This window comes from Podarcis pityusensis, assembly GCF_964106645.2.
Source record: "Podarcis pityusensis genome assembly, chromosome: 4".
NCBI lineage: Eukaryota > Metazoa > Chordata > Lepidosauria > Squamata > Lacertidae > Podarcis > Podarcis pityusensis.
Window position 1 is genome coordinate 60,213,773 of NC_138027.1, and position 12,979 is coordinate 60,226,751.

General features: G+C 39.5%; 1 protein-coding gene across 1 annotated transcript in view; it reads left to right on the plus strand.

The window, feature by feature from the left end:
• Positions 1-12,979, plus strand: part of CFAP47 (cilia and flagella associated protein 47) — a 189,891-nt gene that overhangs the window by 52,735 nt on the left and 124,177 nt on the right. The window contains exons 30-35 of the mRNA XM_081003912.1: positions 1,496-1,702; positions 3,169-3,262; positions 3,788-3,895; positions 4,510-4,705; positions 9,989-10,086; positions 11,561-11,677. Of these exons, the coding sequence (XP_080860038.1) occupies positions 1,496-1,702; positions 3,169-3,262; positions 3,788-3,895; positions 4,510-4,705; positions 9,989-10,086; positions 11,561-11,677 (820 nt within the window). The remainder of the gene's footprint in view (positions 1-1,495; positions 1,703-3,168; positions 3,263-3,787; positions 3,896-4,509; positions 4,706-9,988; positions 10,087-11,560; positions 11,678-12,979) is intronic.

The following is a 12,979-nucleotide window of genomic DNA, read 5'->3' on the forward strand; positions in this document are numbered from 1 at the left end:
TTTGCTAAAATACCTGCAGTGGAATTTTACTGAGATCTTGGTAGGATGTTGAAGACTGGGAGAGGAAAAGCCACAAATATACACCTCTAGTTTAAGCAAAATAATGAAGACCTGTGTAATGAGGCATGAACAGCTGAAAGGGGACACAGCTTTATGTGTGCCTTGATTTGGTTACAGGCTAACTTTCTGATCACCATCTCTCTTTAAAATAATAAAAAATGAGTATATATAATATGTTTGCTCTCCTCTAGTTATAGCAGGTGGTATTGAACTAAGTGTTACTCAGAGTAGATCCACTGACATTACTGCAGCTAACTTAATTGTGTTCATTAATTGAAGTGGGTCTACTCTGATTAAAACTTAGTTCAATACCACCCATTGACTGAAATTCTTCCCTTGAGTCACCTGATTCCCAGGGTCCTAAAAATACTACCAAAGCTTGATAGCTTTATACCTTGGTGTGTGTTTTTTAAGACTTATATAGCAAGGCAAATTTTTTTTTACTTATTTGCCTTTGTCTTCCATTAGCTAGAAAGGCTTAAATTTGTATATTAATTTTCTTCACTTGTGGAGGTTCACTACAGCCCAACAGATGCATTTTCTAAACAAAAAGTAACTTGGTTAAATAACCGTAAATGTTAAATTTGGGACATTTTGTACATATACATGTGCACAGGTTGTGTCTAGCTCCATTGGGTATTCTGTCACTACTTATATTCTGAGGAGGAACAGAAAATATTCACGCACCATATATACTATATGTGTTTTATCTATACAAACATTAATTTGTATTCTTCCTTAATTTTTTAAAAATTGGCTGGCAGTTCTCTTTTTAAGATCTTGGGAGGTTATAGGGCCTGGTGGCTGAAAGAAAATGTGTGTCAAAAACTGAATGCCAGTGGTATGCTATGATTTGGGGCAGATTTCACCTGTGCCATTCCATCTCTGCTCTACCTTCCTACCTGAACATGGACTGCTAGTAGGGATGTTCAAGATGTTCTTTTGAATATATTTTTTTACAAATAAATTTAAGAGGGGTGCATAATAATAATGCTGATCAAATAAATCTAGAATAAAAATAGCAATGGAAGGCAATAGAATTCTTGTAAAGCAGGGCTTCCTTGTTGAAAGATTTATTACTAGTTACCTGTCAAAAGAGTTTTAATGATCTAACAGCACATAGATAAACTAATTGATTATGATATGGTTGTAAAAGGCATCTTACAGAATTTTTATTTTTATTCCTTAATTTATCAGAGAAGACAGAAATACAATCCAACAGTCCAACACAGATGCATTTTATATAGTGTTTGTGTATAGATTAGGGCCCAGAGCTCTACATGTACACTGGTGTCTTTAGATGAGCACCAGAATCACTATAGTGGAGTACATATTTCATAATTAAATCTCTAACCAGAGAGTTATCACATTAATGTGTTTTAATTTTAGTTTGCTTTTAATAATGAAATAGAGTTGTTTTTATTTCTTTGCTCAGTGATGTCTGTAAAATTCAAATGGCTCCATCTGATGAAAAGCTTAGACAAAACCTTGGTAAAGATATAAAGACTATTTATGACCTGCTGCTCCATTTGAGTGGGCAGTTGCTGCCTGGGATTAGTTCAAGCCAGTCGTTGCCATGTGACCCCATACAGCGAGTGGTGCAACTTCACTGGCAGCATTCTACAATGATCACTTTTCTCAGGTGAGTGTTTTAAATATATTTTGCCATTACGTTTTGTCTAGTTGAAAAGTATTCCTAAACCATGCTTGACCAGCGTATGGAGGGAGTAGTGTGCTGGATGGGGGCAGGTTCACAGCTGCTGGAAGCCCTGGTGGCTTGAGTAGCACCAAGTGCCTATTTCCAGCTACAGCTGTTCCTTTTTAGATTATTACAAGGTGCTCTCCGTGAGGCTGCCTTTGAAAAGTGTTCAGAAGTTGCAGCTAGTGCAAAATGTAGGTGCCAGAGTTCTGCTAGGTCTGGTCCTCAGGGACAATTGAACAGCAGCCCGCAAAGATCTGTGCTGGCTGGCAGTTAACTAGCGAGCACAATTCAAGGTTTTGATGTATAAGCCGTAAGCAGCTAGGAACCTGGTTATCTGAGGGCTGAGTCTCTCCTTAAATGGATTGAGACACTATTATCTGAGTGAGCACTTCTCCCCATTCCACTCTTCCCCTATGTGACCTAAGATCTACTGGGAAGGACCTCCTTGTACTTCCAGCTGCAAGAGGTCTAGGATCCATCAAAAGGCCCTCTCAGTAATAGTACTCTAGTTGTGGAATGCACTCCTCCTGGCTGGCTGCAATGTTGCTGGCTGCAATGTTGTTATAAAATAAGGCTAAACTGCTCAACACTTTCTTCATGCCAGTCTTTCCACAAGGGAGACCTCATTCGACCTGGCAAAAGCAGGTCAAATGGTGAAAGGCACAGATGTAGCTCAACGTACATAGTTAAAAAAGTGGTACCAGAGCACTCAAAATAAATTCAGGTCTTCACAGCCTGTGAATTGCATCATATGTTCAAGAGCTCTTCAGGTCCAACGAAGCCAAATGTGGAAGTTTCTGCAGTGAAGGCAGTGTGCTAAGATTTATATGAATGTCTAGCATCAAAAATAGGCCACTGTGGCCACATTAAAGTTCTTTTGATATAGAAATTGCCCAATATAGTTAATAAAATTGACTTATTACCCCATGTTTCACTCAAATACAAATTCCAGTAACTATGAACTAGATTGCAAAATGACCGTGGCTGGAAATGCTGATAAGGATGTTTAATTCTGACTGTGACTGCTGTCTGGGTAAGACAAAGGAATAGGACACTTAAGCAATTCCTTTAAAAGGAGAAAAATGTGTCTGCCTTATTAAACAAAGAAATCTGGGCATATAGACTGAGAATACTTTTTCATTATAAACATCTAGTGAAATATACTGAAATTAATACTGCAATTTTCTTTATTTGTCATAAGGTTATTGTAGTGAGTAGCGCACCTGATTTTTAGGACAGATTTCTTGCCTGCCTACTTTGTGCAGAATTTCATAGCTATATATTTCAAATGTATTGGCACAGAAAAGGGGGCATGAATACAGTGCATCAGTGAAGAGTGTGAGAAAGGAACTTCAATTTCCAAGACTTTATTTATTATTTATCCTTTATTCTTGTTTCTATATTAGAGGTCAAGGAGCATGTCTTCCTCACATTTTGCCTCAGTTTCTCCTTGACTTTGAAGATTATAAGAAATGGGCCTGTTTACAGCTTATGGTGAAGGTAATTTTATATAATGTAAATGTATCAGTGCACTTCAATCTTGATCTTGGGCTTAATTTTAAGCATAAAGATTAATAACTTTCCCCCCACTGGCATAGCCACATATAATGCTATGTTTAATTCCAAATGTGCTATACTTGCTACTATTTTTTAAAGTTTGCTTGTGACTTAACAGTGTACATTTATTCTCTCTACCGTATAATAACATTATGTAATGGAGGGAATGTTCAGTTTTGCACCAAGTTGCTCATTGGGGTGCAAGTTGGGATTTGCTTCTTACTAGATGGCAGCCTATTAACAGACAAACTTTTGCATATTTATTTAGAAGTGAAGCCCATGTAGATGTGAATTCAATTGCAGCACTACTATGCATATCCTCATGTATAATTACACAGCATTTTCTGCATTTCTACTTGTTATACAGGGTGATTATATTAGAAAGCAACAGCTAATGTTTAGTGTTTGCTGTTGTCCAATTTAGAACGATCAAAGTTTAAATCACAAGTGTCTCATATTTCTCCGAAGGTTGAGTCGTTTGATCCTAATGACAGTTATGTTTATGTTTTGGATGATTGTCTATTTGAAGCCATGAGCAAGCGAGCTTGGACAGATGTGTTGCTTCAAATATACAAGGTGAGATCAGCAAGCTTGTGCATATGTCTTAGGCGGGGTTCAAACATAATGCGAAACTGTGGTTTGTGCTAACCCTAAGTTAAGAATCCATTCAGTAGTTTGAGCTTTCAGGTGTACAGCAGGCAAACCATGGTTTAGAACGTCTTTCTGCTTTTGTTTCTCATCTGCTCAGCCATGGTGTGTTATGATAGGTATGGGCAGGTGAGTCTATTTTTCAGTAATTTCACTGTTAATATTTCTAAACCTATTTTATCCTAAAATATGTGATGTTTGCACTTTTGGCATTTTGGTACATTTGAGCTCAGAACTACATTGTGAAATTTGGAGAAGTGTGAAATTCGAAAGATAATTATGTTCTGAACTGCACATTAGACTAAAGGTACAGATAATAGGTACATATGCTTCATGAGGCAAGAGTCCCTTCTGAAGCATAGAGCAGAAGTAAAAGGGAGAAGATAGTTGCCTTTGTGTTAGAGCAGGATCTTACCATTAGGTAGTATACTTAGTAAAGAGTATGTGTAAGATATCTCACTTAGAGCAGTAGGGCTTATTCTGAGTAAATCTGTGTTTGTCGATTATATAGAAGAAAGTTTTAAATAGTTTGTCCATTTTAGATTTTGGTTCTCCACCGTGTCTCCGTTGTTGAAGATGATACCGAGAGCAGTGCAGAAAACTCCGAACATGTTCCACGTATAAGTGCTGATCCTTTGTCTAGTAATATATACTCTTCATCTGAAAGAATTCTTCTTATTTGGATGAACAGAAATTTTGAGAAGACACGAACAATTGTGTGGAAAGACAGCAAAAAAGGTAGGGGGAAATCACACCAACTTGCTAACTAGTATTCTGCTGGTAGTCCTGGTTTTTTATGTGCAGGAAGTCTATTGTAAAGATTTTTCTAAGACAGATTTAAAAATAAGTTTAGAATTGGTCAAAACATTTTAAATGCATTCAGATATTGAAATATGAAGCTGTCACTCTTGAAACATAGTCCCTCTTGAAAAAGTAATTTTTGAGGCCATTTTTTTCTAAATTGGACAGTTCAGTTATTTTCTTCTTGAACAAAACGACTTCTCAAAGTCTTTTCAAAGTCTCAGAACAAAAGCATCCTTTGAAAAGAGCATTTTAAAAGTCAATTGTGTGACTTTTTCACCTCTCTGACAGTACGATGCACCGCTCAAATTTTAGTTGTTGTTTTATTATACCAGTGAAAATGTAAAAGCGATGAATGTCAGTATAATTCTTCTTTCGACACCGACTGTGACTGCAGTGCTGAGTTTGATCTTTAAGTAGTTAGATTAAAGCAGTCTAAGTTAGAAAAGCATTAACATTTAAAATAATGTGCAAAATATTCTTCTGATATGAAATTAATACTTAAGAATATAACTTCAGTTTGGTGTATATGATGCGGAATTACTACAAGGTTTGCGATATGAATCCTTTAAATACTTCCTTTAAGCTATTTTATTTAACCAAGCCTCAACATAATTTTATTATGTATCTTCTCTAAATTACTGCCCTATGCCTATGACATTTCCCCTCATTAATGACCTGATCTTATTCACTAATGATCTCATCCTGTTCCATGCTGTGCCATCAAAACAGGGTTAGGATTAGTGTCATGTGGTGCCATAACACATGTTGTGCCACTCTTGAGACCCAAACCAACTAGTTCTCTTGACAGGTCCTCAGCCTGTGTCGAAAGGAAAAAGACATTTTAACTAGGACTGGAGGTTCGTGAAGCCCACACAAGGCTCAATTATATTACATGTTTAAGAATGTTTATGCAGACCTGTTTCCCTATATCCATATGGTGTGTCCAGCAGCCAGAGTGAAACAAACACAGCGTTAGAACAGATTCAGACACAGTCCAAATAGTGAACTATTTATCCAGGCCCTACTCCAAGAGCTGAGACATAGAGAGAAAAGGTGCTATGCACAGGAAATGCAAGGACGTATTGTTTGAGAGCAAAAGTGCCACCCCATCTGACACCCATGCTCAAGAACTACAAGACTATTTAAAGGATTCGTGTCACAAGCCTTGTGGCAATTCTGCATCATATACACCATACACACCAAACTGATATTATATTATTAAGTATTAATTTCATATCAGAAGAATATTTTGCACATGAACTACCTGTTCATTATTTCCTGTGCTCAGGCAGGAGAAGCCAGCCAGGTGTGATAGAAGACTGGCAGCAGAAAGGACAGACAAGTGCTATAATAAACAGGGATACTGAGGGTCATACTATACCTGCTGTTAAATGAATCTGTCTCCATGGTTAAGAGATTGACAGTGCCACTCAGTCTCATATGTTTCTTTTTTCTTCTCCTCCACTCCCTTCTCTTACAGTGCAGTTCTACCCTCCCATTTATTTCAGTTCCAACTATTTGGGCTTACAGGTGTGCTTTGTTGCTGTATTCAGTGGATGTCAAGAGCAGGGGCGGACGAAGGGGTTGTGGTGGGGTCGGTCTGGCCTGGGTGTCATCACTGAGGGAGGTGACATTTGGTACGCCGTCCGCCCACGACTCCCAAGCCTACCCTGAGCCGTCAGGGGAAGGGGTGGAACCGTGCCGCCTTGCTGGTGGCCTTCCCCCCTTCCCCCTTTGTTTTGACAGCTCAGAGGAGGATTGGGAGTTGTGGGCGCACGGCGCGCCATTGCTCCCCGCTACTTGGTTGCTTCCTGGGGGGTGGGGTGGGAAGCCTCTCCCGAGCTGTCAAAAGGAAGAGGGAAGGGAGGAAGGCTGCTGGCAAAGTGGCGCGCCTCCTCCCCCCTCCCCCGCCCAGGAAGCAGCCTGCCATGGGCAGTTCGCTCCACCCCCCATGGGTGGTTCGCTCCACCCCCTGGGATGCTCACCATGGCCACACCCTCCTTGGATGCTTGCCCTGTCCCCATTGCTCTGCCTTCAGGCGCACAGCATGTGCGTCACTCTGGGTGCCGGAGCAGCTAGCTCCGCCTCTGGTCAAGAGCAAGCCAGAATTTTAAATATATCCATGCCCTGCGCCCCCGTTAGTAATGTCCTGTATCACTGAAAACCCTGCATGAGCAGATTGCCTGCATGGATTCCTCTGGTTCTGCAGCCTGAACATGCAGAACGCTTTAGGGCTTCTATGGTTCAGCTGTCTGAGAACTGCTTTTGTTTGCTTGTTTTAAAGAACCCGTTAAAACCAGTCAGATAGCAATTCTACTTGAAAGTCTAGCACTACATAATAGTGTTGCTCTTTAGTAAGTTGGAGCAAAGAGCGCCTTTAGTTCCATGCATTGAAATAAAATCTTTGAACTGGATGCTATTGAGATGTCAGGTAAAATGACAGGTTATAAGCTTGATCTTGCATGTGCTGTACCTTCTTTTCTTGATGTTGCCTTAAGTTATGTTCTCAGGCTCTTTGTTGCTACAAGGGCACTAAACAAAATTCTATTTTATATAGATTTCCCCCCACAGTGATAATCTCTTAAGCTCTGACACTCATCCAAGCCATCATAAACTTTAGAAGCCTTTAGAAACTTGTTTAAATGATTTTTTTTTTACCCATGCTTCAACTGCAGTTTGGGACCAATAATGGAAGGTTTGTTTATGCCTTCCCAGACTTTTACTTCAAAAGTCAGAAAGAGATAATCTTAAAGGCTAAGTGACATTTCTGCTATGAATTATGTACCTCTTTGTGGTGTGAATTTAGTACTAAAATATTTTTATTAAATCTTTTTAGAAGAGTGGGTGCATCTGATCTCAGAACCTAAAATATGGTTAGGGTGTACAGGTGTTATATGCATATTAACATGAATATCTGCCTAAAATTTCCTGACAATCCCAGATGATTTTTATTTCTGAAAAATAAGAAGCTGTATTCAGATATTTACAATATTTACCTAATACTGCCAGTATCCTTATGTAAACTTCAAAGTTCATAAAATTTTGGGTATTCAGTGTAATGCCCAAAATCTCGGGTGTATAGCAATGAATGTTGACAACAGTCCAAACAGGATAGTCAGCAGAATATTTATGACAGATGGGAACTAGGCCAGCATCAGGGATTGGGATCCTTAGGTAGCTGCAAAGATCCAGCACAACAGGGGACTGGAGTCTCCTCCTTGTCCTCAGTACCATCAGCATGTGCTCAGTTCCTACTTGTTCAGGTGAGCATCAAGAACAGAGACAAGAAACAGAAGTGGCTGCTTTCAGATCCTCATCCAGCATGAAGATTGGGCCCAGTTCTCTATTGCTTTCCAGAGAAAGGTGGTGAATGGGCAAGTAGGCTGCAGTTGCAGTTTCTCCTCTTCACTGCTATTGTCCACCAGTAATTGTAATGTTGGTGAGAAGGCACTTTTGATAGCAAGGCAACAAGCCATCGCTGCCCCTGTCTGATTTTGGTCAATGAAGGTTCTTTCTCATATGAATTCACTCAACAGTGAACTGCATATACCTGATTTATTTATTTTTTAAATTATTTATACATAATTTTGCAGTTGTCGGTCTAAACAACTCTAAAGTTACAACATAGACCAAAATACATAGTTTAAGAGTAAATCAATAAAACACCGTACATATAAAATACCACACACAGTTAGTACATTGTGGGAATCATACATACAATTTTATTTTTAAAGGGCTGGACTGCTGAGTACAATGCTGTGAATAAGAGGTGCTGACTTGGGGGCAATTTCAGGTCACCATGGCTACCAGGTGACTATTTAATGACAAGTCTTGCATAGAGTGACATAAACCCCATGTTCTTTTATTAATGTTGCAATGGCTTTGCTTAACCTTTTAGTGCAGCTGAAACCTTCTAATTACTTTTAAATATTAAAAATTTCCAGGACTGGGTTTTGGAATTGGGTTACATTTTAATTTATTATGGTGTTTACCTATGACTCTAGTGCTAATGCAATTTTGGCTGGTAAATCTTCTAAGTGCTGATGTATTAATTATTAAAGCTGAGTAACATAATTGTCAATTAAGACATATGGGAGTTCTAATTAATGCATTTGCTTTTCAACAGTGCACAAGAAAAGCAAATAATTGTTAGGACTGAGATAGCAAAAAAATGAAGCAGAGGTAAAACTAGTCAGTTTAGCTGGGCATCAGTAAATGGAATCTGTTGTTTTATTTGCATAATAAAATATTTCATTTGTTAGAGAACTAGCTCCAAATAAACTTTAAGAGTGCTTCTTGAGCTTGAGTGCTAATGTACAATCTGTGTCTAGTAATTTTGAGCTTTACGTATGGTGTATATATAAGAGTGGGACGGGGGTGGTGCTGTGGTCTAAACCACTGAGCCTCTTGGGCTTGCCGATCAGAAGGTTGGTGGTTCGAATCCCCGCAATGGGGTGAGCTCCTGTTGCTCTGTTCCAGCTCCTTCTAACCTAGAAGTTCGAAAGCATGCCAAAAAGTGCAAGTAGATAAATAGGTACCACTCCGGCAAGAAGGTAAACAGTGTTTCCGTGCACTGCTCTGGTTTTGGTGTTCCATTGCTCCAGAAGCGACTTAGTCATGCTGGCCACATGACCCGGAAAAACTGTCTGTGGACAAACGCCGGCTGCCTCGGCCTCTAAAGCGAGATGAGCGCCGCAACCCCAGAATCGTCTGCGACTAGACTTAACTGTCAGGGGTCCTTTACCTTTACCTTTTTTTATATAAGAGTAAGGAATTTTTGTTGACCTCCATTCCAGCTATTATCTTAGGAGATTTCGCCTTAAAAAGAGCCATTTTAGGGTAACATACATGCATCCTTTGCCAATAGATAATGCCAATGAATGCTTATCTATAAATACTTCCATGTGCTGAATAGCCTGTCTATAGATCACTCTATAGATCTATTTGCAGGATCTATTGTGGTTGGGCTTCATGTGATCTTCATCCTAAAGGATGATGAAGATGTCTGAGAACCGAAAGCCTACCAACATAATTTGGTGAGGGGACATTTCAGGAGGGAATTAAACCACAATTTATCTAGGAAGATTGGGTAGACATACTTGAAATATTGTACTATGTTTATAATATGATTTTCCACTAGGAAAAAAATGGAGCAATTTTGTCAGAATAGACTCACAGATTCTTCAGGGGAAAACACTAAATTCTCATTTCAAACAGGTGATATACCACCTACAAGATGGATAGTAAACTTTGATAAAGATCTGCTTGATGGCCTGGTCCTAGCTGCACAAGTAGCCAAATATTGCCCTTATTTGGTAAGAAAGTTTTTCACTATTTTGATGGAAATATTATTAGTTAGTTTTAAAATACTTGTATTGCATAAGAGAAATCAGTGTTCAATGTATTGTTAGACAATTGATAGAAAATAAAAAATAAAAAATGCCATGATCAACTTGCGTTTGAACAGGAGGGAAATAATAAGTTATCCGTCTCTCATTTTGCTGTTGTGCCAGCTACCTATTTTATCTTCTCTCTAATCTTTCCTTTTCTTCCTTCACTGTGCTCAGACTCATAACTTAATAGCTTCTGTTATCTGAGTCTTTCATTCTAGTCTCTGCCTTGTAACATGCTTCTCCCTAGGCTCTCATGTCTCCCTTCATTTAAGGCTGTATTTCTGCTTCATGCCCATCATCAAGATCCACTTTTCTTAACTACCCTAAATGCATTCTGTGTGTTCCCTCATTGCCATTTTGTGCTCTTACTCTGTTCCATTGTCTGTTCCTAACCTCTTCCACTTCCAATCCAAATTGTATTATTGTGACATATATCTCTCTGTTGGGTAAAGTGTCATTCGTTTTGTCTTCGCTTATGGCTGCAGCTAAACAAATGCACAGTGGAACCAATGCATGATCTCCAGATTCTTGTCCCACTATGCTGGTTCTAAATTTAGCTCGCTACATTTTAGAGAAAGTGTGAATGGAAGCCATTAAGTAGACTTGAAAACACAGGAGTGGTTGGAGTTGGTAATTAATTAATTGCCTTACACATATGTCTCAAGGTCATTTACAAGCAAACCATAAAAACATCTTTAAATAGTTTCAAAAGCTGTAACCCCCACCCCAGAAGACAGATTTAAAAGCAACACAAAATGAACACCTAAGGCAGAGACCTTTTTTTCCTGCTGGAAAAGCTTGTCAATTAGGTGTCAAGCAGGAAGCTAGAGAACAAGTAAACTGACCAAGTGGTTTTCTACTGACAAAATCACTTTGTTTTGGAGGTTCCTGATGAAGAAAATGAGGTGTAGTGTAGCACCTGCTTTGTGTTGCTGGACGTTGCCATTTCGGTCCCCAGAATCTCCAGCTGAAAGAATCCCAGGTGGCCATGCTAGGAATGACCTTTGAGACATTGGCGAGCGACTGTCAGAGCAGATAGTAGTGGTCTTGATGAGCCACTGTTCTGACATGCAGTTAGCCAGCTTTGGTGTGATTCTTGGAGTGACAGCACCAATAAGTGAAGAATTGAGGTGAGGAAGTGCAGCAACATAAAGCTGCACCTTTCTGAATAAGGTGTCATCAAGGTGTGCTAGTGCCACAATGCTCAAAGGAACAAAGAAAAAGACTGTTTTTTTGAATGGAAAGGTGTGAGCTCTTGAAGACGAGGCAGTAGAGAGCCCGATGTATAAGGAAATCAGAAAGTATCAAATAGGAATGTTTATTCCAAATCCTGAACTAGGACCTATTTACTAAGATGATTTAGAAGGAGTTCATTTTTTTTTAATCTTATCTGCAGATTTCAACACACTTTGTGAATATGTACACTAATCCACAAACTTCTGAACAATGTCTTCACAATTGCCTGATTCTTGTAAATGCTTTTCATGCAATAAGCCTTGACATACATGTACTGGTAAGTGGATCTGAGTTATGAGTGGTCTGTGAACGGTTTTGTTCTTTATTCTTGTATATTGGGATAAGTTAACTTTTCATAATGGCCTTGCTAAAAGGCATTGAGTAAAACTATTTGAATAGGGCAATCTTAAAAGGGCACTGTGGGTGCCTACTGGCCAGGGTGGAAGAGCTTTTTTTCTTTTTGGCTGCCCCAGCAGAGGGGCCCAGATTTGTGACTTTTTAGTTGAGCAAAAATGTGAGTAAGGGGGGGACACAACAGAGGTGTTTAAAATTATGTATGGTATGGAGAAAGTAGACAGAGGTTTTTCTTTTTCTTCCTCTGTCATAACAGTAGAACATGGGGACAGTGAAGCTGAATTTTGAAAGATCCAGGGCAGACAAATGGAAGTGCCTCTGGACAGAGTTTGTAGTTAAACTACTGAACTCATTCACACAAGATGTAGTAACACCAACCAATGTTTGTGCTTTAAAGTGGATTCGAAAAATTCACGGGAGATAAAAGCTCTCAGTGGCTGCTAGTCATGATGGTTGTGTTCTCACAGTGGCCAACCAGATGCCTATAGGAAGCTAACAGGGTATTCAGAGGCATAGCTGTCAACGTTTCCCTTTTTTAAAGGGAAATTCCCTTATTCCGAATAGGATTCCACACAAGAAAAGGGAAAAGTTGACAGCTATGTTCAGAGGTATGGTGCCTCTTATAGTAGAGCTAAGAAGTGAAGCAGAGGACCTCTGCTTGAGACCGCAGAAAGCCACTGCCATAAGAGTGGGAAGGCCTGTGCAGAGCTGGTCTGAAGCCCGGGGCCTGGACTCTTGTTAGAATAAAGTTACAAACTCAAACAAAAATGCAGGTAGTCCCTGGTAGGGCTCCCTAACCAGCTTAGCCCTCCGAGGTCTGGGGCAAGGTTAGCTGGCTGCCCACCCCCTTCTGCATGGGCCTGTCACATCCCCTTACCTGAACATGTCAGGGATTGAACCTGAGACTTCTACATGCAAAACATGGGCTCTTACTATTGAGCATCAACCTTTTACTTCACTTCAGCTGTTAAATTAGCAAAGCAAATCAGAAAGTTTGTCACTGAATTGTAGCTCAGACTTGAGGTGAATCAACACAGTTGAACAAAGGGGCTGGAAATGCTGCATTTTTCACTCAGAGTATATTTTGGTTTATGCATAGAAAAATAATGGTTACCTTCATACAGAATCTGAATGTTAAACAAATGGGCTTTACTACAGACCAGTGCTTGCTAGATTCAGTCATTTACTTGCATTTTAAACCCAAATTACCATAAAATCCATTGGG